Below are 27,079 nucleotides of genomic sequence, written 5' to 3' on the forward strand. Positions count from 1 at the left end.
ACCTAGATGACAAAAATCTGTAGACTGTGCAAGGAGCTGCTTAGTGGGTGGTGTTGTGGTGGGGTTAGAAGCTTCTAAGCAGGGAAGTTCACTTGTTGGCTCATAGACTCTCCAAGGGATTCATCAGCTACTCTGGGGGCCAGTCCAAAATTTCTATTCTCCATTTTTTGTTAGAGATTTTTCATATATTATATTTCTCCAAAACAGATTACGCATAGATGTATAGTAGAACAAAAATATAAAAATTCTGTTGTGGGTAATGATGAACTAAGCCAATAAGAACAGGGCGCCCTATTTCATATTTGCCATAGGTCCATCTTTGCTCTGTGGATTCTATTGTCACCAGTACTGTATCTTATGTACATGAAGTGAATGACTGTATCACAGCATACATAAAACAATAATGATATGATTATTCCAGTATTTTTGGGCATATTATATTATCTTACTCACTTTGTTCATCTGAATTTGCTGCTGATATTTCTTTTGCTTCTCCAGGAATTGCTGATGCTGCTGCTGAATGACAAGCTGTGCCAGGGTATTCTGAGGAAGGGGAGCAGACTGTGTCCTGTGCAGGGGTCTGTGACGAGGAAGTTTGTGAACCCTCCCGGCCGGTGAGACTCTATCCTTTGATGCTAGAGGGGCCTGAAGAATCTGAGCTCCACCTGAGGAACCATTGATAAGAGTTCTTTGTTATTCATTGGATGAAGCAGAATTATGACTATGGAATAGTTTAGTACAATAATGTTCCAAAAGCACTATTGCTACAAAGCGGTCCGTTTAACTGGGCTGCGGCACTTCTATCACTGTTGGAGACCGAAGTCCTAAGTACACGGGACTAGTGGTGCTGGGAACCAGAAAGAACCGAGTCACAAATGTCAACTAGTAAAGAGAAAACACGGTTATCAGCACTCACCGCTAGGCTTCAGCCAGCCGACTCTGCAACATCTGCTTGAACGGACGTCCCCGGTTCCAGACGTGATGCAGGGCGCTCAGAGCGCCCTGCATCACGACTGGAACCGGGCACGTCCGTTCAAGCAGATGACGCGGAGTAGGCTGGCTGAAGCTTAGCGGTGCGTGCTGGTAACCGTGTTTTCTCTTTACTAGTTGATGTTTAATATGATAATATTACAAAATATGAATTATCTTATTTTGCATTGTTCATATTTATAAGATCAGGATCAAGTTGTGCTGTATTCCAGCAAGAGACACTCAAGAGAGCAAGGAAATAGGGATCCTTCATTTGATGGGATGACTGATCCTATACCAATTCTACTGTGCTTTACACTCGGGTCCATCTTTTGACTCTTATTTTTGTGCTGTTCAACAAAATCAATTAGGCATCTTATAATCCGACGATTGCAAAAATAAATACCCATATTTTCCGCCGTATAAGACGCACTTTTTCTTCCCCAAAACTGAGGGGGAAAAAGTTGGTGCGTCTTATACGGCAAATACACATTAAAACACTGTCCTATCGCGGCGGTCCATGCGGCCATCAACGGCCGGGCCCCGCGGCTAATACAGGACATCACCGATCGCGGTGATGCCCTGTATTAACCCTTCAGATGCGGCGATCAAAGCTGACCGCCGCGTCTGAAGCGAATGTGACACTAACCCGGCTGTTCAGTTGGGCTGTTCGGGACCGCCGCGGTGCAATCGCTCCGGACACCGGGAGGACACAGGACACCGGGAGGGACCTTACCTGCCTCCTCGGTGTCTGCTCCGTGCCAGGATCCCCTGCATGGCCGGCGCTCTCCTTCGTCATCATCACGTCGTTGCGCACGCCATCCTGTCATCCAGTAGGAGCGGCATGCGTAGCGGCATGCGTAGCGGCATGCGTAGCAGCATGCGTAGCGACGTGATGGTGGCGACGGAGAGCGAGGATATCGGGCAGCAGAGATGTTCCGGAGCGATGGGGACAGCGATGGAGGGCGACATCCAGGGCAGTGGTGACGAGCGGTGACGGGTCCGGAGCGGTGGGGACACGTGAGTATTACCTCCTATACCAGTGGTCTTCAACCTGCGGACCTCCAGATGTTGCAAAACTACAACTCCTGGCATGCCCGGACAGCCAATGCTGTCCGGGTATGCTGGGAGTTGTAGTTTTGCAACATCTGGAGGTCTGCAGGTTGAAGATCACTGTCCTATACTTTACATTGTATTTGGTTCAGAATATTTTTTTTCTAGATTTTCCTCCTTTAAAATTGGGTGCGTCTTATATGCCGTAGCATCTTATATGGCAAAAAATCCGGTAAATAAACATGCTATTTGGGTCTTTGTTCCTCATGGATCACTACAATCTAGAATATTTGATAATTCATTATCAGGCCCAGGGGCTTAAAGGAATCTCAATGAACCCTTTCTGCTTCTCTGAATGTTTTAGCTAATTCATTGTCAGTCGAACAAAGAATTTCTCATTAGTATTTTATAATTGTGTCTGGCCGGTCTTATTTCTAGGTACTCTTCCACATGAGCCTACAAGCAGGGTTCCCTACATATAAGGCAATTTGTCACCTGGCTTTGTTGAAAAGAACACGACCAACAGTGGTTGCACTGAACCTAAAGGAACTGATTGTAAGTCAGTCCCATTGGATTTAAAGGGGCTTTCCAGGGCTTTCTGATTGATGGCCTATCCTCAGGCTAGACTATCAATTGCTAATCGTGGGATGCTGACACCTGGCTCCCCTCCCCCAACACATAACAGCTGTTTTGTGCCCCACACTATACAGTCAACGGGCCGGAAGCCCTGCATTATTCATTGTGTAGTAGTGAAGCCAGGTAACTGAAGTTCGGCCTGCATTAAAGTGAATGGGAGCTAAACTGCAGTTACCTGGCACCATCACCTTTACAATAAACAGTGCATGGTATAGGGTTTTTGGCCCTGATCATTGTATACATGGCCAGTCAGTGATTGGTGTTGTATCCAGTAAATAGGTAATCCCAGAAAACCCCTTTAATTTGAATGGGACTGACCTTTAGTATAGGCCAAATCCTGGAAAACCACTTTAATTCAAAAAGGTTTTAACATCCTGAGCTCCCTATGTGTTTTATAGGTCAGTTGAGGTCGCAGCTCGATACAACCAATGTTATCTCCTAAAATGTCTCAATAACCTATAAGAAAGGGCTCATTCACGTTGTGGATTCTCTGCGCCGGAGATATTCCAGGTGGAGATTCAGACAGAAGGGGGCGCCGGCGCTAGGACTGCACGGAAATTCACTGTCTCAAACAAGCGTTTTAGAACAGTTTCCGCCAAAAGAATGAACATGTTCATTCTTTTGGAGAGGTCTAGGGTCCGGAATTCCATAATGTGAATGGTGCAGCAAAATCCCATTGAGAACAATAGGAGGCTGGTGCACTGTGTCTTCCAAGCGGAATTCTGCTCAGAAAAATCCGTATGGTGAATGGGCCCTAATACAGCAGGTACAGATGGAGCCCCTAGTGTAAAGTAGAAATTAGGTACCCAGCATCACTTTGCCCTAAAAGTCCAGGACAAAGATTAGGAAGTGTAGTTATTTAACAACATAAGGGAAAAAAGTGGAAAAACAAGGATAAATATAAAATAAAATCTAAAGGCTTTTTATTTGGGACTATTATCAGTGAAATGAGCATTGTAGGAACACTTGATCTAAATTATTGACCAATGTAAAAAGCCAACGATGGAGAAAAAGTGTGTTTGTTGGCTGATCGTATAATTTAAGCAGCCAAGAAAATCATAATTTGATGACAGGACCTCTTCCTGTGTAAACAGTAAACCATAATAAAGTATACATTTATAAATAACCGTACTATATAAATACTCCTGTCAATGAGTGCCCATTGACTTCTACATCATCATTTGTTGGCAGAAAAATAACAAAGTGTAAATAAATAAAATAATAAATAAATAAAATAAATAAATAATAAATAATTAATTCCCAACAATTGGGCCATGCAAATAGCCCTGTCAATGAGTAGCTATCGACTTCTACATCATCATTTGTTGGCAGGACACTCCCCCCCTGTAAACAATAATGAATATTTAATAAATAAAATAGTAAATAAATACATCAACTTTTACATCATCAAACGGGCAGCATATAAAGGGCACTACATTTCTTAGGTTATATACCTAGTTCATGTCTATTAAACAAAGTCCTGATAAGGCCATGTTCTCGCGGAATTCCGCGGTGTGAACTTAACATCAGTGTGAATGGGCCTCCGCGAGACCTGTTCACACTGCGGAATTTCCGCGGCGGACAATTCCGCCGCTGAAATTGTTCCGCGCAAAGAAAGAACATTCTTTGCGCGGATTCCGCGAGCACTGCATAGCCAGCGAGAATTCACCATTCCTAACCAATGGGGAGAGATAGGTTACAATGTTTTACTGTATATACAAAACAGATAGATCCTCTCTCAAAGCAGATTATAGTGTTAATACTCTGTAGGACCATGTTTCCCAACCGGTGTGCCTCCAGCTGTTGAAAAACTACAACTCCCAGCCTTTGGCTGTCCGAGCATGCTGGGAGTTGTAGTTTTGCAACAGCTGGAGGCACACCGGTTGGGAAACACTGCTTTAGGGTGAAGCTTGTGTTGCCTCTTGCCAGCTTTTCATGTTGAGTTTTATTACGGATATATTATAGAATCTCGCTAATGGTTTTCCATTCTTACTGATGGATTTTACAGCAGCACTGATAACACTTAGACCATAGGAAGCTAAAGCTGTCCAGATTAAAATACCTGAGATAAGGAGTCTATCTTTCGTGAGGTATGACATGTTTCAGCGTCCTTTAATAAACTCGGCAGCCAGCAAGTTTTTAGGGGCGGATTTAGTTTTATTTATTTATTTTATTTAATTAATTTATTTATGTATTTATTTACTTATTTATTTTATCTATTTATTTATATATGGCATAAGAGGTACTTACTATCGGTCAGTGCCAGAACTAACTTAAAAATTAAGTTAAAATTATAAAAAAAAAAGATAAGCAAAATCTGTAAATCTCATTATTACCTGTGGCTAAAAGTTTCTGTTGCCGCATTTGTTCTTTGAGCAGTAGGTGCTGCAGTAAGGCCTGGTGGCTGCTGTTGGTCTTTCCCTCCAGGGATGCGTGAGTTGAAGATACAGGCAGGGCTCCCGTGTACGGTCCAGGGAGCGATACCCCCTGTCTGGGCACCTGAGGCTCGTTCCTTTGTTTTTCCTTTAATGAAGATGAGGCCTGCGGAACAAAATCCGAGAATTATTATAATCCCATTACGTGGATGTTAGGGCACAAGTCTTTCTCTATTTACTGGTAATGAATACATGACTGTATCTTAGGTGAAACACTTGAAAGGATATGGGCGGTTTATGAACTACAATGGTAGTAATAGAGCAAAGAAAAGACATCACATACTAATTATCTTTGATGACAGATGAGCAGATGATCTGTTATCAAATGACGTATTCCCCATATTTTCTGCAGCAGTCCTGCGGCAGATTTGTTTAAGCAGATTTTTCTGCCCAATGACTTCAATGGGTAGCAAACTCTGCTCCAGCAGATCTTCAGCAGAAAATCTGCATAACATTCTTGCACCAGTTGATTTAAAAATTCTTTTTTTCCACTGGCGTACCCCTTTTACCCTTTGCCGCAAAACGCCGGGTTTATACGGCACGGGAGGGTTATGAAGCGAGCTCAGGAGCTGAGCTCGCATCATACACGTATGGTCCTGGCTGCTATCAGCAGCCAGAACCCGTGGCTAATGCCGGACAGATGACTGGCATTAACTCTTTAGACACGGCAATCAAAGTTGATCGCTGGGTCTAAAGTGAAAGTGAAAGCTTCCCGGCTGCTCAGTCGGGCTGATCGGGAACATCGCGGTAAAATCGAGATGTCTCGATCAGCTAGGATGTAGCAGGAGGGTGCCTTACCTTCCTCATGCGCGTCAGATGGCCTGAAATCCAAGCTTGAGCAATCAATCGCAGATAACACTGATCAATACATTGCAATGCAAAGGCATAGTTCAGTGTATTGAATCAGTGTACTGCATGCTATAATCCCCTATTGGGGCAATAACATTGCAAAAAAAAAGTGAAAAAAAAAAAGTTTATAAAGTTTGAATAAAACTTTTCCCATAAAAAAAACTGTTTCAATAAAAATAAACATATGTGGTATTGTTGCGTGCGTAAATGTCCGAACTATAAAAATATATTGTTACTTAAACGGCACGGTCAATGCCGTACACGCAAAAAAATTCCAAAGTCCCAAATAGCGTCTTTTTGGTCACTATTTATACCATAAAAAATGAATAAAAAGCGATCAAAAAGTCATATCAAAACAAAAAGGATACCAATAAAAACTTCAAATTACTGCGCTAAAAATTAGCCCCCATATCACCCCGTACGTGGAAAAATAAAAAAAAGTTATAGGGGTCAGAAGAGGACAATTTTAAACATATGCATTTTCCTGCATGTAGTTATGATTTTTTTCAGAAGTAATACAAAATCAAACCTAAGTAGGGCACCATTTTAATCGTATGGACCTACAGAATAAAGAGAAGGTGTCATTTTTACCCAAAAATTTACTGCGCAGAAACGGAAGCCCCCAAGAGTTACAAAATGGTGTTTTTTCTTCCATTTTGTCGCACAATGATTTTTTTCCCCTTTGGCCATAGATTTTTGGGTAAAATGACTGATGTCAATACAAAGTAGAATTAGTGGCGCAAAAAAAAAGCCATCATGTGGATTTTTAGATGCAAAATTGAAAGGGTTATAATTTTTAAAAGGTTAGGAGGAAAAAACGAAAGTGCAAAAATGGAAAAACGCTATGTCCTTAAGGGGTTAACATCTATTACAGACAGCCCTTTTTTATGACATCTAAATACATAATAAAAAAAATTGTCTGTGACCACTTGTAAAATCTGAGATTTCCCTACCTATGTCCCCAGTGATTAATACGGAACTGTAACTTTAAAAGGGAAATAAACCGAGGAAGGCATTAGAAGCATAACTTTAATTCCATATATAAAAGGTAAACACTCACTTTATGTACTAAGAAATAAAAGTGTGATTTATGTCATCGGACTGTGAGAAGCTCTATGAATAAGGGCATTATGGACCAGGGAAACACAGATGGTTAAGGTACTTATTTTGTTTGGGGAGTAAATCAGATCTGGATCTCATCACCCATTAATTGCTGTCACCAGGAGTTCAGGGATGAAGAAGGACAGACATTTTCTTGCTTTCACTCCCTTATACCTGGTTTCACAGCAAGTGATAATAAATCCACAGTAGTTATTTATTTTGGATGGGAGAACAACATATGTACAGTGGGATCACTTGGAGCTGACCTCTTCAGTTTTCATGTTTTGGACTTCTAGCACATACTTACTTTTACATTACTCGCCTAATAGTGCATTACCAGTCTGCTCTCCTGACTGCTGGCGAATAGCGACAACGAAAATGGATTCTAAACCTGGTTATGTTCATAAGAGCCCTGTTGTGCACATTTGACAGCTAAGTGTTTTTTTTTTTTTTTTTCTGGGTGGAAGAGATAAGACGGCCGATGAATGGTTATTTTTGTTTATTTTTGTAAGAACATTGATAAAATATAAAATACCTCTGTTGTGGTTCTACATTGTAGTTGGCATGAACCAGAGACAATGTGGTCATGTAAAACAGAAAAGAACACGGAGCGCTCCCTGTGTGGAATCAATGAGAGTTGGCGGTGAGGGGTGCAGGTAATGAAGACTCGCTCACCTGGTTGGGTTGTGCTAGGAAGGCACAACGCTCACAAGAGTCTGAATACACTGAGATTACAGCGGCTTCCCACGCCGGCTAGCGAACGTGATAATATGCAGAGAAGAAAGAGTAGGAAACGGAAGCTGGAATCACGCTGTCATCAAATCGGGACAAATCCCAAAAAATCAGGTAAGATGCTTTATTTAAAATACACGCATTTCAAAATACACGCGTTTCAAAACACTTAGGTTTTTTCATCAGGCGTATTTTAAATAAAGTATCTTACCTGATATTTTGGATTTGTCCCGATTTGATGACAGCGTGATTCCAGCTTCCGTTTCCTACTCTTTCTTCTCTAAATTTGGTCATGTGACCATGGCTGCGGACATAAGGCTATGGGGGAGATTTATCAAAACAGGGCAGAGGAAAAGTTGCCCAGTTGCCCATGGCAACCAATCAGCATTCTTCTTTCATTCTTACAAAGCCTCTGAAAAATAAAAGAAGCAACCTATGGGCAACGGATCAACTTTTTCTTTACACTGGTTTTGATAAATCTCCTTATATGTTCACATGGCGGGATTTTAGCTGAAAGTCTGCCTGAAATTTTTCGCAAACGTTGGGCAAACAGCAGGAATGCATAGAGGGCAAAGATCTCCATAGATGCCAATGCATTTTCGAAGAACGGGTTCCACAGACAGACATGTCAATTCTTTCTGCAGAGCCCAGAATAAGGATTTCCATGGCAGATGTTTTCACCACTGGAATTCCACTAGGTGCTCAGTTCAGCAGAAAACCATTGGAAACAATGGGACTTTACTGCAATGGAATTTCCAAGCAGAATTTTTCCTCCGGGTCCTGCTCGAAAATTCCATGGTGTAAACATGGCCTCAAGATATGGAAAAGAAAATATATGTGACTTTGAAAAGGAAGTAGAGGTGCTGTGGACACAAAGCTATTTATTGAAAACAAATTTCAATATTATTGTATATACTCGAGAATAAGCCGACCCGAATATAAGCCGAGGCCCCTAATTACACCCCAAAAACCCAGTCAAAGTTATTGACTCGACTATAGGCCTAGGGTGGGAAATACATCATCCCCCCCCCTGTCATCATTCAGACCCCCGTCATTAACACCCTGTCATCACCCCCCCTTCATCATCACCCCATCATAATCCCCCCTTCATCATCATCACCCCGTCATCATCCCCCCTTCATCATCACTCCGTCATCATCCCCCCCTTCATCATCACCGCCTGTCAATCCCTCAGTGGTCTTCAACCTGCAGACCTCCAGATGTTGCAAAACTACAACTCCCAGCATGCCCGGACAGCCATCGGCGAAACATCTGGAGATCCGCAGGTTGAAGACCACTGCGGCCTTAGTCATCATCCAGACCCCCCCCCCCTCTAGTTTTCTATTCACCTCCGATCGGTGGGAGGGAAGGGTGAGCTGGTCCGGGCCATCTATGCTGCAGGGACCGTCCGGTGGGGAGGGTTAATAATTTCCGGCTGTCTATTTTCCTTGACGACGATGCACAGGGACGTCTGTGCGCAACGTCACTAGTCCGGGGCTAGGCCCCGAGCGGAGAAGAGGGCCTCCCGGTTAAAATGGACAGCCCGAAACAACTAACCCTCCCCAACGGACAGTCCCTGCAGCATAGATGGCCCGGACCAGCTCACCATTCCTTCCCACCGAGGGGAGGTGAGTAGACAACTAAAGGGGGGGGGGGTCTGGATGATGACGAAGGCCGCAGTGGTCTTCAACCTCCGGACCTCCAGATGTTTCAAAACTACTACTCCCAGCATGCCCGGACAGCCGGAGAGGGACTGACAGGCGGAGAGTTCACTTGAGTATAAGCCGAGGGGGGCGTTTTCAGCATGAAAATTTGTGCTGAAAAACTCGGCTTATACTCGAGTATATACGGTAATTCATTTTTTATTGGCTATAAACTGGTAAAACTAATGATTGTGAAGTAAGTAAATTGAATTAAATAATTAGAGTATTCACATATTTATGATATTTTTATAAATGTATTTTTTTTATGTATTTACTTCCAATAACTTGTGAATTTGTTGGGAACTTTTTAACATCAAGCATCTATTTTGCTGGTTTAAATGTAACTTCTTTAGACAGCAGAAGAAGATGTCTCAGCCCATAAAGATCACTGAGCATGTGGAGAGCCTAGAACCGTTCATGGAATGTTCTAGAGCGGTGGCTGGAAAGACAATGTCCGACACTCCAGTTTATTGTCCTCTGTTCACAACCCTGTCTTCCCCACTGATATCACAGGTGCTGTTATTAGGAGAACATAAAACACAATCCTCATGTTTTATATGATGTGCTGGCAATGTGAGTCTGGTTACACATCCCACATGAAAAGGATTGTTGGGGGCAATTTTTGTGAAAAGCAATGTCAACTAAGACACAAATGCAGATGATGAACAAACCATAAATACTTTTCTTATTGCAATTGAGTTATTGTACGACAAAGGAAAAATTCTTCAAAGATACTGTAAAGAGTAATACAATGTGCAAATGTGTTGAAAAAACAAAAGCAATGGGAACTGATTCATTATACTATCTATCTATCTATCTATCTATCTGTGCATGATTTTCAAATAGTGTGTCTCTTGCTATTGTTGGGTTTGGAGGCTATTGCTGGTTCGGGCTTGTTGGTGTGCCTCCTGAGCTTCCTGACACCACCAATAAATATATTTATATTACTATTATTTAAATTAAAAAATCTAATTATAAAATCTGTGTATTGTCCATACAGTGAATTATTTGAGACACTTGTACTTTTTAGGTCTCTACACATTTTTCAGTCATCCAATTAGAAGGAATGTTAATGAGTATTTCGCAGTGGATCATAATTACACATCTGTGTTTTTTCCTCAAATTTATCAGTGTTGACAATCGAAAGGTTAAATGCTGGATGTGTGGTTCTGCCTGTGATTTATTCTCTGTTCAGCTGCCTCCTCACAGATCTGTGGTTTTACTCCCACCCCTGCCTGACCTGTCCACTCCATTCATTACTACGCTTCATCTCATTTACAATAAATTCATTATAGATGGATGAATTATAAAAATCTGAAATATTTATTTAGATAAATGGAGGTATAGTTTACACCGGACTGAATTGTTGCAACAACAGTGTAGGGGGTAATTCTGTGAGTAACCCATTAGGATCACTTGTCTCAACTTCAGGAATGCAGTACAATATCTTAATGCACCAGGGATCATAATGGCCACATCGGTACACACATCAAAATTAAAAGGAAAAGTCGTGGAATTATGGAAATCATGGGAGCGATAGACATGTTAAGGATATGCAAATTAAATCAAAATATTAAAAACTATTTGATTTATTCAATAGAGAGTAAGAGCGCCAAGATCTGAAATACATGCACTTGTTATGCCATGATTTAGGTTATTAATGGTTGAGAATGTTCTCCCATGTTGAATGCACTTGGGCACATGATATATCAAGATCCACTGCTGGCAGCTCCCTTTACAATTGCTGACCAATGATGCCTTAGATGGGCTCGATGGGAGACAAGTAGGGAGATGCTACAGGCCATGGTAGAACGTTTAGGTTATGCAGGCTGTTCCTAGAAGTGACATGTAGCCTGGCATTTGTCGTGTTGAAAAAGGGCTCCTGGGAAATTTCAGAAAAATGGCAATATACCATAATGGCCATCCCCACACCATAATGGCCGAAGTAAAACCAGTGTCATGTTCCCTAGTGAAAGTCCCTATATGGTGTTTCCCATGTAGTCTTGAGACCAATCTCCAGTTATCATTTTATCCAAGACAAAATCGGTACTGAAGAGGACAGACCTCCATTCCAGCCTCCTTGCTTTGCATCATGATAACCTTTAAAGGGGTATACCGGACAAAAACATTTTATACCCTATCTTTTGGGTAACATGTCTGATCGCGGGGGGCCCGCTGCTGAGACCCCTGCGATCTCCCTGAGGACCCTCATTCTATGCGGGGTCTGAATCTCCAGTTTCAGAAACCTCCGCTACCCAGTTTCCGGGACTGAGGACGTGATGTTGCGCCACGCCCCCTCCATTCATGTCTATGGGAGGGGGCGTGACGGCCGTCACGCCCCCTCCCATAGACATGAATGGAGGGGGCGTGGGGTGACGTCACGTCCCCAGTCCTGGAAACCCAGAGGTTTCCGAAACTGGAGATTCAGCACCCGCACAGAATGCGGGTGCTGCAGGGAGATCACGGGGGGTCTCAGCAGCGGGCCCCCCGCAATCAGACATCTTATCCCCTATCCTTTGGATAGGGGATAAAATGTTTTTGCCCGGAATACCCCTTTAAGAGTGCTGACATAGAGTCAATAGAAGACATGAATCTGGCTTGTAGCTGAATGTTGTGCCAGTGGTTTATTGATGGTTTGTGTAGACACTGCGATAGCCAATGTCATTTGCAGTTTATAATTGATTACTATGCGCCATTCTGCTAATCTGACAATCCATCCATGCAGATTTTTGCCTCTATGCCCCTCTGGCTGTCATTCTAGTTAGTCATTTATACCTTGAGACGTCAACTGTTTGAAGTAGGAAAACATTCTACATTTTTTTGGTTTCAACACATTGTTAGGATTTATATAGATTTACACTCAGTGGAGCAGAGGGATTGATATAAGTGCCATGAATTGACATATAGTTGTGCAATAAGGGAATGTAGAAGTGTACTCTTCACAGCAACCGAAAAGATTGAAAGGCCTTTGGCTAATAGAGAAAATAAGATTGAAAGGTTACTGCTGATGGGGTAGAAAATGATTGAAAGATTTTTGGCTACAAAAGTCCTGCGTCTAGTTAAAAGAAGCAGAAACTACATGACATACTAAATATAAGATTACGAGATGTATTCAGAAAATAACTGTTATAGCAGGGGAGTGGATAGAAAGGGGTCTTCCACAACCCCCAGGTCTCTTTCCAGAGAAAGTAGGGCCAAGTGCCTGTTTGCCCTTAAATCTTTGCCTATGCCTTATATGAGAGAAAGGCAGCATGACCCCCTACCTAGATTGTTTTCTTTATTTGAAGTGTCCCTTGAGAAAGCCGTGTTTAGTTTACAACCTATGGAGCCAAATCACTGTATCTTTAAACAAGTCTCCATGAACCCCATGGATTTACAATGTAGTGCATAGAACTGAACCGATCTCAGATCTTTAGAGAGTTCTATGGTGATCTAAATTAGGTTTCATTGAACCGCCAAGGTCCTTGCATTGTTGCTAAAGTATGAACATTAAAGGGGTACTCCGCCCCTCTCGGGACCCCCGTGATCTCTACACCAAGCACCAAGCGGTCATTTAGAATGCTGCTAAAATTCCAAAGTGTTCACTGTGCAGCGAAATCCCACTGCCAGTAAAGGGATTCTGCTGCACTGGAATTTCTAACCAAAATTTCTAAGCGGAATTCTGCTTAGAAATTTTGAAGTGTGAACCCTGCCTAAGGCTATGTTTGTAAGAAAAGAGAGAAAAAACTTCCTTGCAAATTATTACAGTTTGAATATTCCCTTTATATTAAACATACAACTTACATTGAGTTGAGGAGCAGCAGGAGGAAGTCCCAAGGTGATGTTAGGTAATGAAGGAGATGTGTATAAGCTAAGCAGATTCATTGACTTTTCATGATGTAGAAGAAGTTGGTGTGAGCTCAAATGCTACAATGAAAAAATATTATTACATTATTATTATTATATAACATATAGCTAGGTGCAGGGGGAAACAAAATTTCCATTTGGCTTTAAAGGAAATTTGTAATCAGATTTCCTTTAAACACAATGTTGCAACAAAGATGAAGGGGGTATTTCTGTGTGTAAACCATTAGGATCACTTATCTCAACTTCAAGAATACAGTAAAATATCCTAATACACCAGGATTCATAATGGCCACATTTGTACACACATCAACATTGAAATTGCAACACCAAATAAAAGTCGTAAAATTATAGAAATCACAGGATCAATAGACATGTTAATGATATGCAAATGATATCAAAATAGTCAAAACTTCTTGATATATTCAGTATTGGGTAGGAACGTCAAGCACAGAAATGTTCTTCCAAGCTGAATGCACTTGGACACACAATATATCAATATGTCAAGTAAATAAAATCTCCATTTGGCTTTTTATACACATTAGATTCCGTAAGTGTCTTTCACTAACATTTCTTATGCCCTTTGCTGAGCCATATACTTGTAAAATCACACCTGATTAGCAAGGGGCTTATTTACACCCCTGTATTCCCAGTGACAGGTCCACTTCAACTTTAGTTAATGTACGGTACTTGTGGCCACCAGGAAAAAGACAAAATGGCACATAAGTATTCTAGTGCCTCTTCTTTCTATAAAACCATAGGGGTCAGAATGCCACCAATCAGACATTACTGGCCCATCCTTTATGTTTTAATGCAACCCTTTAAACTATTGTTAAAGCAAAACATGTTGAATTACAACTATCTTTTTTCAGTCCCTAAACAAGAAGATTATTGGCCATAACCAGTGCCTAGCTACTATATAGCAAGTTGATTGGTGCCTTTTTATAAAGCTTTTACATGGGGCAACTGTTGGGAGTGAACAACTTTGCAATCAATTGTTTGATCATTCCTGCATTTCCTTTCATTCACTTTCATCACTGTAAGCAATACATCCCTTGTTTACACAGGATGATGTAATGTCAACAAATAAAAGATTTTTGACAACATTTGCTCAGCTGTGGAAAAAATATTGAGAATGACCGTTCTTAGGCGCTTACAATCCAATTTCCTTCTGGTGATCTAAATATTGTTAGGTAGAATTAGGGGGAAGGGAGTATTGCAGACATACAACCATGATATGTGAAATCAGCCAATTTCCTTTTCATACTGGAAAAATGAGAGCACCCAAAAGAGACCCAAGCTTATACAGTCATGGCCGTAAATGCTGGCACCCCTGAAATTTTTCTAGAAAATTAAGTATTTCTCATGGAAAAGGATTGCATTAACACATGTTTTGCTATACACATATTTATTCCCTTTGTGTGTATTGGAACTAAACCAAAAAAGAGAGGAAAAAAGCAAATTGGACATAATGTCAAACCAAACTCCAAAAATGGGCTGGACAAACTTATTGTCACCCTTTCAAAATTGTGGAAAAATAAGTTTGTTTCAAGCATGTGATGCTCCTTTGAACTCACCTGGGGCAAATAACAGGTGTGGGCAATATAAAAATCACAGTTGAAAGCAGATAAAAAGGAGAGAAGTTCACTTAGTCTTTGCATTGTGTGTCTGTGTGTGCCACATTAAGCACGGACAACAGAAAGAGGAGAAGTGAACTGTCTGAGGACTTGGGATCCAAAATTGTAGAAACATATCAACAACCTCAAGGTTACAAGTCAATCTCCAGAGATATAGATTTGCCTTTGTCCACAGTACACAACATTATCAAGAAGTTTGCAACCCATGGCACTGTAGCTAATCTCCCTGGGCATGAACGGAAGAGAAAAATTGATGAAAGGTGTCAATGCAGGATAGTCCAGATGATGGATAAGCAGCCCCAAACAAGTTCCAAAGATATTCAAGCTGTCCTGCAGGCTCAGGGAGCATCAATGTCAGCGCAAACTGTCCGTCGACATTTAAATGAAATGAAACGCTATGGCAGGAGACCCAGGAGGACCCAAGTGCTGACACAGAGACATAAAAAAGCAAGACTACATTTTGCCAAAATGAACTTGAGTAAGCCAAAATCCTTCTGGGAAAACGTCATGTGGACAGATGAGACCAAGATAGGGATTTTTGGTAAAGCACATCTTTATACTGTTTACCGAAAATGGAATGAGGCCTACAAAGAAAAGAACACAGTACCTACAGTGAAATATGGTGGAGGTTAAATTATGTTTTGGGGTTGTTTTGCTGCCTCTGGCACTGGGTGCCTTGCATGTGTGCAAGGCATCATGAAATCTGAGGATTCCCAACGGATTTAGGATTGCACTGTACAGCCCAGTGTCAGAAAGCTGGGTTTGCATCGGAGATCTTGGGTATTCCAGCAGAACAATGACCCCAAACATATGTCAAAAAGCACCCAGACATGGATGGCAACAAAGCAGTGGAGAGTTCTGAAGTGACCAGCAATGAGTCCAGATCTAAATCCCATTGAACACTTGTGGAGAGATCTTAAAATTGCTGTTGGTAAAAGGTGCCTTCCAATAAGAGAGACCTGGAGCAGTTTGCAAAAGAAAAGTGATCCAACATTCCAGCTGAGAGGTGTAAGAAGCTTATTGATGGTTATAGGAAGCGACTGATTTCAGTTATTTTTTCCACAGGGTGTGCAGCCAAATATTATTTTAAGGGTTCCAATAATTTTGTCCAGCCCATTTTTGGAGTTTGGTGTGACATGATGTTCAATTTGCTTCTTTTCCTCCATTTTTTGGTTTAGTTCCAATACATACAAAGGGAATAAGCATGTGCATAGCAAAACATGTGTTACTGCAATCCTTTTCTGTGAGAAATTCTTCATTTTCTAGAAAAATTTCAGGGGTGTCAACATTTACGGCCATGACTGTACACACAGTAAAACCCTGAAGAAATGCAGCAACATGGCCACTGTGTATGTCATTTATCCTTAACCCCTTTAGGACCAGGCCCATTTTGGCCTTAAGGACCAGACCAATTTTATTTTTGCGCTTTCGTTTTTTCCTCCTCACCTTCTAAAAATCATAACTCTTTTATATTTCCATCCACAGACCCATATGAGGGCTTATTTTTTGCATCACCAATTGTACTTTGTAATTACATCACTTATTTTACCATAAAATGGATGGTGCAACCAAACAAATATTATTTATGTGGGAAAATGTAAAAGAAGACCGCAATTTAGCAAATTTTTGAAGGTTTTGTTTTCACGCTGTACACTTTCCGGTAAAAATGACATGTTTTCTTTATTCTGTGGGTCAACACGATTAAATGATATCATGTTATTTGCTTTTCTATAATTGCACCGCTTAAAAAAATCTCAAACCATTTTAACAAAATGTGTATGTTTGAAATTGCCCTATTTTGACCACCTATAACTTTCTCATTTTTTCCGCATATAGGGCAGTATGGGGCTCATTTTTTGCACCACCATCTGTAGTTTTTATCAGTACCACTTTTGCTTAGGTTTTACTTTGTATAAATGTTTTATTTTTTTATTTTTTTTTTGCAATAAAATGTGACAAAAAAGCAGCAATTTTGGACTTTTAATTTTTTTTTACGTTTACACTATTCACCGTACAGTATAATTAACAATATATTTTAATAGTTCAGACTTTTACGCACGCGGCGATACCTAATATGTGTATACATTTTTTTTTTTACGCTTTTTGGGGGGTAAAATGGGAAAAACGGACGTTTAACTTTTTTATTGGGGGAGGAAATTTTTCAATTTTTTTAACTTTTTTTTTACACTTTAATAGTCCCCATAGAGGACTATTTATAGCAATCATTTGATTGCTTATACTGTTCAGTGTTATGTATAGGACATAGCACTGATCAGTATTATCTGCTCGATCTCAGAACAGACCAGAAGACCCCGGGAGACAGCTGGAGTCAGGTGAGGGGACCTTCGGCTGCCATGCTGGATGATCGGATCTGCAGATGTCGTGATCTGTATTGATCACGGCATCTGAGGGGTTAATGGAAGCCATCCGCGCGATCGCGGATGTCCGCCATTACCGGCGGGTCCCTGGCTGCTGAAAACAGCTGGGTCCTGCCGCGCATGACACGAGCACCGCTCTGGTGCTCGCGATCATGGCGGTGCGAAAATATACGTCATGGTGCGTTAAGTACCACGGCACCATGATGTACACTTACGTCCATTGTCGTTAAGGGGTTAAAGGGGTACTCCACCCCTAGACATCTTATCCCCTATCGAAAGGGGGACCCCCACGGGACCCCCGCGATCTCTGTGTTTCACCTGGCATTTGTTTAGAGCGTTGGGTGCTGCGCCGGAGGCTCATGATATCACGGTCACGCCCCGCTCATGACATCACAGCCATGCCCCCTCAATGCAAGGCTATGGGAGGGGGCGTGACTGCCATCACGCCCCCTCACGTATACTTGCATTGAAGAGGCGTGACGGTGACATCATGAGCCTCCGTCCCGCATTGCCAGTCATCCAGCAAAGTTCGCTCTGTGCACTGGATGTCTGGGGTGCCGCAGCCGAGAACGTGGGGGTCCCCAGCTGCGGGCCCCCTGCGATCAGACATCTTATCCCCTATCCTCTAGGGGTGGAGTACTTATTTAAGTTCCTGGAAATCAATTTAGTACTTGCACATAGTTTTCACATGTGGTCTCACAGTCTTCCTTGAATTACACTGCCTATTTTAGCCTCTTCTGCATTACTCCATAATAAAGCCTGCATAGGCTCCATTAGAATTAGGAGCTATGACATAATATTATCCCCATGGGAGTCACATCAATGAAAAAGAATACCCTGTGTAACAGTATGACAACAGTGACTGCTTTCTTCTCAAACAGAAAGCATATGGGCCTGCGATAATAGACCACCTCCAAGAAGGATCCGGCACACATAGGATTCACTAAGTAAATATAATAACTTGTCAAGCATGTAGAGGTTGGAAGGGCTGCTGGTTTTGTAATGGATAAATCTGGGATATCAATTAACTTGAGAAAATAAATTTTACTAATGTGTAGCTGTCAGTGAGGAGCAGAGCAGCACCAAAATACAGGATGTTATTTAAAAATGGAACCTTCGTGGGCTAGTGTTTTTAGATGCAGGCTATGGCGGGGCTCGGGAAGTAATGGGCCAAATGAGATGGGAGGCGTAAATTTCTCTTTGACATTTGTGTGCACCAAGGATGGAATGATAAACAAGAAAAGGTTGCACAGTAGTAAAAGGTGTTAAATTACTGTATTCATAGTAAATCAAGATTCTATCATTCATTGTTACTTGTCACTAAACAACCTCCCCACCAGGATGGATGGTAGCTGTTAACCTTTTTATTAGTCTTAGGTGGCACATCGTAATACTGTAACTAAAATGTAAAAATAAATTTAAAAAAAATCACGACTCCTAAAGGGGACATTCTTTTTTACGAACGGTCATAAGGCAAAATGTCTTGTTGGTCTATAAAGTATATAGCGCTAAAAGGGTTATAAAATGAGGGGGATAGATTTACGTCACACTATTGATTCATCAAACTCTTTTGTAGGGGATACATTTACATGACACCATTGATTCATCACAGTTTTAGGATACATGCACACTAGAAGGATTTGCTGCGGAAATTTTCTGCAGTAAATCCGCTGTGAAATCTACGAGATAAATCGGTACCAAATCATGATGGTTTTACTGTTTGCAGATCCACGGCAAAAGGCACGACAATAAGGCAGTTTAAAGGGGTTCTCCCTTGTTTATACTGTTTTTTGTTATTATGTTTGTGTTATGTGTGTATTAGTATGTGTTTTTTTATGTGTGTTGTGATTATGTATACAGTGGTCCCTCAAGTTACAATATTAATTGGTTCCAGGACGACCATTGTATGTTGAAACCATTGTATGTTGAGACCATAACTCTATGGAAACCTGGTAATTGGTTCTGAAGCCACCAAAATGTCATCCAAAAATAGGAAAAAGTGAGGATTAAAGAAAAATAAGTAGATAAGTAATACAGATAAAGCAAGTCTTTACATATAAAATTAAGAAATATCTGCTGGGAGCTGTAAATCACTGTCTATTTCAGTGTTTCCCAACCAGGGTGCCTCCAGCTGTTGCAAAACTACAACTTCGGCTGTCCGGGCATGCTGGGAGTTGTAGTTTTGCAACAGCTGGAGGCACCCTCTTTGGGAAACACTGGTCTATGTAGAGGAAAGAAGCTTCTTCAGGGTCCTGTACAGAACACGCAATGTCCTAAAAAAATATAATGGAGCCGCCCTCACCTGGTGTCCAAAAGAGCAGCTAACTCTGGCCGAGGTAAAGAGTAATACAGAACATGTAATACCTCCCTGTACTGTAGGGGGGGCACCACCAGACACCAGTCAGTGCATGTACTTCAGTAATACAGGTAAAGAGTACAGAACATGTAATGCCTCCCTGTACTGTAGGGGGCGCTACCAGACACCAGTCAGTGCATACACTTTAGGAATACAGGGGTTTTGCCAGTGAAATGCCCATTCTGATTGGTCAGTTCTTCCAGCCATTGACACGTTTCGCAGATTCCATAGCATTGTATGTTGAGTCTGGTTTCAAGTAACAATGGTCCAGAAAAGACCATTGTATGTTGAAACTAGTGTATGTTGAGGCCGTTGTAAGTTGAGGGATCACTGTATATGTATTTTCTTACCTTTTGTGAAGATCCGGAAGCTGGCCCCTTTTTCTTCCAGCGGCTTGCTGTGTACCTCGGCCTCCGCCATGTTGTGTTCGGTATGTGGGATGTCGGGGAGTGTGTTCTTGCTTCTGTCCTTCCTATCTTCTGACGTCCGAGGCAAATCTTTTCCTCCTGTTCCTTCTGTGGCTCAGCGACGAATCTGCGGCCTCTTCCGGCGCATGCGTAGGTAGTTTTTTTTTTTACCAATAAAGTTTTTTTTGTCTAATTGACAAACTGTCTGCGCTTGCGCGGAGCTACGCTATTAGCGTAGACCTAACGTACGCTACGCTGTTAGCGTAGCACTTGCGTACCCGCGCATGCGCAGACAGTTTGGCAATTAGACAAAAAAAACTTTATTGGTAAAAAAAAAATAATAACTACCTGCGCATGCGCTGGTAGAGGCCGCAGATTCGTCGCTGAGCCATGGAAGAAACAGGAAGAAAAGATTTGCCTCGGACATCTGAAGATAGGAAGGACAGAAGCAAGAACACACTCCCCGACATCCCACTTACCGAACACAACATGGCGGAGGCCGAGGTTACACAGCAAGCCGCTGGAAGAAAAAGGGGCCAGCTTCCAGATCTTCACAAAAGGTAAGAAAATACATATATACATAATCACAACACACATAAAAAAACACATACTTATACACACATAACACACAAACATAATAACAAAAAACTGTATAAACAAGGGAGAACCCCTTTAAGGGCCCTTTTAACCCCTTAAGGACACATGACGTACTGGAACGTCATGTGTCCACTCCCGATCTATAACGCGGGGCCACGGCGTGGCCCCGCGTCATAGCGGTTCGGGCCCGGCCTCTAACAACGGCCGGGACCCGTGGCTAATAGCGCGCGGCATTGATCGCTGTGCCGCGCGCTATTAACCCTTTAGACGCGGCGTTCAAAGTTGAACGCCACGTCTAAAGTGAAACCGAAAGCATGCCGGCTAGCTCAGTGGGCTGTTCGGGATAGCCGCGGTGAAATCGCGGCATCCCGAACAGCTGACAGGACAGCGGGAGGGCCCCTACCTGCCTCCTCGCTGTCCGATCGCCGAATGACTGCTCAGTGCCTGAGATCCAGGCATGAGCAGTCATGCGGCAGAATCATCGATCACTGGTTTCTTATGAGAAACCAGTGATCAATGTGAAAGATCAGTGTGTGCAGTGTTATAGGTCCCTATGGGACCTATAACACTGCAAAAAAAAAGTGCAAAAAAAAAGTGAATAAACATCATTTAACCCCTTCCCTATTAAAAGTTTGAATCACCCCCCTTTTCCCATAAAAGAAAAAACACAGTGTAAATAAAAATAAAAATAAACATAAATGGTATCGCCGCGTGCGGAAATGTCCGAATTATAAAAATATATCGTTAATTAAACCGCACGGTCAATGGCGTGCGCGCAAAAAAATTCCAAAGTCCAAAATAGTGCATTTTTGGTCACTTTCTATATCATGAAAAAATGAATAAAAAGCGATCAATAAGTCCTATCAATGCAAAAATGATACCGTTAAAAACTTCAGATCACGGCGCAAAAAATGAGCCCTCATACCGCCCCATACACGGAAAAATAAAAAAGTTATAGGGGTCAGAAGATGACAATTTTAAACGTATAAATTTTTCTGCATGAAGTTATGATTTTTTCCAGAAGTGCGACAAATTCAAACCTGTATAAGTAGGGTATCATTTTAATCGTATGGACCTACAGAATAAAGATAAGGTGTCATTTTTACCGAAAAATGTACTACGTAGAAACGGAAGCCCCCAAAAGTTACAAAATGGCGTTTTTTTTTTCAATTTTGTCTCACAATGATTTTTTTTCCCGTTTCACCGTAGATTTTTGGGCACAATGACTGACGTCATTACAAAGTAGAATTGGTGGTGCAAAAAATAAGCCATCATATGGATTTTTAGGTGCAAAATTGAAAGAGTTATGATTTTTTAAAGGCAAGGAGCAAAAAACGAAAATGCAAAAACGGAAAAACCCCCGGTCCTTAAGGGGTTAACAAATGGGCTTCCACTGGTGGATGCTGCCGAAAGAACGAAAAAGTTAATTTTTCGTTAGAATCCAGATCCACATTGGAAGTTCTACTATGGAACTTCTGACGTGCAAAGAGCAGCAGAATCATATAGAAAACAATGGGATGTCCTCTTGACAATTCAGAGTAGGATTTGATCAGTGTGCAGGGGTTATAGGGATCTTATTGAGGATTTTGTACAGAAAGGGGGGTATTTATCAATTTTGCCTGTTGACAGTTTCTTTTTACCCTTTTTTTTTTCACTTTGGTTTTCATGGACAGGCACCAAATTTATCATTTGGTGCAAGTTGTTAGTAATTTTGGCACAAATTGAAATCAGCTGTTCACAGCGCCTTTTACACAGAACTTACCGCCACAGAGGACGCGTATTTTACCCTGTAGAGCAGCCATTTCGGAGTCCCTCCTGCAGTATATCAGCAAGCGACATGAGTTATTTTCTTTTGTGGGGTTTATAGCCACCATGTGAAATGGATTTTATTTTACACTTGAGTTTTTTTTTTTTTTTTGTTACTTTAGTGCAGTGGTCTTCAACCTGCTGGGGCATGCTGGGAGTTGTAGTTTTGCAACATCTGGAGGTCCGCAGGTTGGAGACCACTGCTTTAGTACTTACCTTTCCTGAACCTGTTTGGCCATGTCCAATGCTGGCTCAACGGAGGGTGAAGGTTCCTCAGAGACAACTATGTCGCAGGATAGTATTGAGCAGCCCTGGAGGCGTCGCTGCATTCACAAAATAATTTTTTAATGTATTTTGATGCCTTTACATTTCCTGACATTGCAAAGTGTGTTTTCCATGTGCAAAATTTCTTGGGGGTGATTTGCGCAAAAAAAAAAAAAAACAACCCTAAAGGAGCAAAACTGCGCAAATCGATTGGCACAATTTATGAATTACTGACTAAAGTTAAAATCACACACAGGACCGTGTGATTTTGAGAAAGTTGTAAAAATGACAGTGGAGAAGATGCGCCAAACTTTGGCGCAAAAAGACACTGCGCCAAAGCATTGTGCCAAAGTTACGTGAAAAAACTCATAAATCCTTTGATAAATACCCCCCAAAATGTGTAAACAAGTAGCAACCTAAACTGACATGCTGACTCAAAAATGGATCCACAGGTACTTTCTTTTTTTTCCATGAAAGAGTGTGTAGGGGTGATTTCAAAATCACATCTACTTTGACGCACTCTGCTGTTAATTTCCCATGTGCAATTCAGTACAGAAATAAAGCAGCTATAAAGAAATATAGCAAATTAAAACAATATGTAAAACAGACGTTACTATGTAAATTAAAGGGGTTCTGTACTCAAAGGATATATCCACCATTCATTTGCATTTGTTTATATTATCAAAATCTATGGGAATCACATTGAATATCCCACAGAGATGCAAAAGAGAGTGGCTTTACGTCCATACAACAATTGCTGTGTACATTAGACAGTGGTGAGCAGCTGGGGCCACAACATGGTACGGTATAGGGAAACTAGAAGAGAGGAAGCAGGGATGCTGCTTAACTGCACAATGTTACTGTTGGGGTAAAAAAAAAAATTTCAGAGTGGCCCTTTAAGAACTTAAAGGGGTATTCGGGGAAAAACTTTTTTTTATATATCAACTGGATCCAGAAAGTTAAACAGATTTGTAAATTACTTCTATTAAAAAAATCTAAATCCTTTCAATAATTATCAGCTGCTGAAGTTGAGTTGTTGTTTTCTGTCTGGCAACAGTGCTCTCTGCTGACATATCTGCTTGTCTCGGGAACTGCACAGAGTAGAAGAGGTTTGCTATGGGGATTTGCTTCTAAACTGGGCGGTTCCCGAGACAGAGGACTTAGACAGAAAAGAACAACTCAACTTCAGCAGCTCATAAGTACTGAAAGGATTAAAGGGGTACTCCGCCCCTAGACATCTTATCCACTATCCAAAGGCTAGGGGATAAGATGTCAGATCGCCACAGGTCCTGCTGCTGGGGAGCCCCAGGATCCCTGCTGCGGCACTGCGCTACCATTACAGCACAGAGCAAGTTCGCTCTGTGCGTAATGACGGGCGATACAGGGGACGGAGCCGCGTGACGTCATGGCTCCGCCCCTCATGACATCACGGCCCGTCCCCTTAATGCAAGTCTATCGCAGGGGGCGTGACGACCGCCGCGCCCCCTCCCATAGACTTGTATTGAAAGGGGCGGGCCGTGACGTCACAAGGGACAGAGCCGTGACGTAACGATGCTCCGGCCCCTGTATTGCGCGTCATTACGTGCAGAGCGAACTCGCTCTGTGCAGTAATGATAGCGCAGTGCCACAGCAGGGATCCCGGGGGTCCCCAGCAGCGGCACCGCGGCAATCTGACATCTTATCCCCTATCCTTTGGATAGGGGATAAGATGTCTAGGGGCGGAGTACCCCTTTAAGATTTTTCAATAGAATTTACAAATCTGTTTAACTTTCTGGAGCCAGTTGATATATAAAAAAATATATATATTTTTCCTGGAATACCCCTTTAAATTTCTCATTATAGAAATGCAGGACAATATTGTGAAAGAAAAACTTTCTGCAGGCTGTAATTTACCTCACAACCTTTGGATGGTTGTGCTACAATATCATGTTTTTTTTTTCTAAGCTGGAAATCATGGCACAAATCTAAGCGTATGTTAAAGGAGTACTCCGGGGAACACAACTTATCCACTATCAGAATAGGGAATAAAAGTCATATTGTGAGGGACGACCCCTGCCATTTACTAGACCCCAGAGACAAGCAGGAGTAATGGCCTGCTTAAACAGATGGTGATTTGCTGAGCTGGCTGTCACTCCTGCTCGTCTCTGGAGATGGGGGCCCAGGAGTATGGTAAGCTGAGCTGTGAGAGCCGGGCCCCATACAAGAGATTGTGGGGGGTGCCAACAGTTAGATCTCCCGTGATTAGACATATAACCCCTATCCTGGGGATAAGGAAAAAATGATGTTCCCCAGAGAACCCATGTAAGACATGAGGACAAATAAGGAAGGACACATCTGTCCTAACTGCAGGAGAACCAAATAAACAATTGATTATATGTCAAATAGTCCAAGTAGAAGGATTACTGGGCACTGACTACGTAGAAGGATTACTGGGCACTGACTTTGTAGAAGGATTACTGGGCACTGACTATGTAGAAGGATTACTGGGCACTGACTATGTAGAAGGATTACTGGGCACTGACTATGTAGAAGGATTACTGGGCACTGACTACGTAGAAGGATTACTGGGCACTGACTACGTAGAAGGATTACTGGGCACTGACTACGTAGAAGGATTACTGGGCACTGACTATGTAGAAGGATTACTGGGCACTGACTATGTAGAAAAAGCTGGAGAAAATGATTAACGCTGAGGCTAAACAGGGGTAAGTGTGAATAGCAGACCAGGATCCGATAGGGAGCTACGTGAAAATACACAGTTAAAGTATAACTTCAAACTGGAGAAAGGAAAGTCGGAGAATACACCTTGGAATCCTGCTGCAAAGATTTATTCAGCGTTCAAACATAGAACATAAAAATAACGTTACCCCCCTGTCACGAGAGCTGGGACGGCAGGAGCGTGCACCAGGACGACAGCGGCTGTTTCACGCTACAAGGCGTTTCCTCACCCTCTATGAGGGAGATTTATCAAAACCTGTGAAGAGGGAAAGTTGCCCAGTTGCCCATAGCAACCAATCAGATCACTTTTTTCCTTTTGCGAAATGAAAGAAGCGATCTGATTGGTTGCTATGGGCAACTTTTCCTCTGCTCAAGTTCTGCTAAATCTCCCCCTTGATGCCTTACAAAAGTAATGGGCACGGTATTCACACATTTGGAGATTTTTGTTCTACACAATAACTCACTTTATTTATGATTGCAATAAAATAAAAAAAATTATAGATTATGTAAATTGATTTCTTGATGTTTTATAACTATGAGGATACCCCCTATGGGGAAGACTATCCTTTATCTACACCAGATTGATACATTTTTACTTTCATCAATAACTTTGCCTATTGGCCATCATTATTACTAGCACTTGTGTTGAGAGAATTTGCGTAATACGCGGCCGAACCCGTAACCTGACAGCTCGGCTGTGGATTGCTTTAGTCTACATAAATTAGCTCTGTTTTCAGGTGTTCTTCAGGTGTCTTGAAAATATGAATACAGTCTGAGGAGACTGATGACTAGCATCCTGACACTTTTTCAGGCATCCAAAGCACTTTGAATGGAACTTATTTATACAGTGATCCCTCAACTTACAATGGCCTCAACATACAATAGTTTCAACATACAATGGTCTTTTCTGGACCATTGTAACTTGAAACCAGACTCAACATACAATGCTATGGAATCTGCCAAACGTGTCAATGGCTGGAAGAACCGACCAATCAGAATGGACATTTACTGGTAAAACCCCTGTAGTCCTAAAGTGCATGCACTGACTGGTGTCTGGTAGCGCCCCCTACAGTACAGGGAGGTATTACATGTTCTGTACTCTTTACCTGTGCCAGGGTTAGCTGCTCCTTTGGACATCAGGTAAGGGTGGGTCCATTTTACTTTTTTTAGGACATTGCGTGTTCTGTACAGGACCCTGAAGAAGCTCCTGTCCTCTACATAGACCAATGTTTCCCAAAGAGGGTGCCTCCAGCTGTTGCAAAACTACAACTCCCAGCATGCCCGGACAGCCGAAGGCTGTCCGGGCATGCTGGGAATTGTAGTTTTGCAACAGCTGGAGGCACCCTGGTTGGGAAACACTGACCTAGACAGTGATTTACAGCTCCCAGCAGATCTTTCTTACTTTTACGTGTAGGGATTTGCTTTATCTCTATTAGTTATCTACTTATTTTTCTTTAATCCTCACTTTTTCCTATTTTTGGATGACATTTTGGTGGCTTCAGAACCAATTACCAGGTTTCCATAGAGTTCTGGTCTCAACATACGATGGTTTCAACATACAATGGTCATCCTGGAACCAATTAATATTGTAACTT

General features: G+C 41.9%; 1 protein-coding gene across 17 annotated transcripts in view; it reads right to left on the reverse strand.

Annotated features, from left to right (window-relative positions):
* Positions 1-27,079, reverse strand: part of HDAC9 (histone deacetylase 9) — a 656,589-nt gene that overhangs the window by 21,931 nt on the left and 607,579 nt on the right. For all 17 annotated transcript variants that reach the window (XM_056519737.1, XM_056519738.1, XM_056519739.1 and 14 more), the window contains 3 exons: positions 13,262-13,384; positions 4,995-5,199; positions 454-665 (listed from right to left, as the gene is read on the reverse strand). In XM_056519737.1, coding sequence (XP_056375712.1) covers positions 454-665; positions 4,995-5,199; positions 13,262-13,384 — 540 coding nt within the window. The remainder of the gene's footprint in view (positions 1-453; positions 666-4,994; positions 5,200-13,261; positions 13,385-27,079) is intronic.

Source organism: Hyla sarda, chromosome 5, assembly GCF_029499605.1.
Source record: "Hyla sarda isolate aHylSar1 chromosome 5, aHylSar1.hap1, whole genome shotgun sequence".
NCBI classification, from domain to species: domain Eukaryota; kingdom Metazoa; phylum Chordata; class Amphibia; order Anura; family Hylidae; genus Hyla; species Hyla sarda.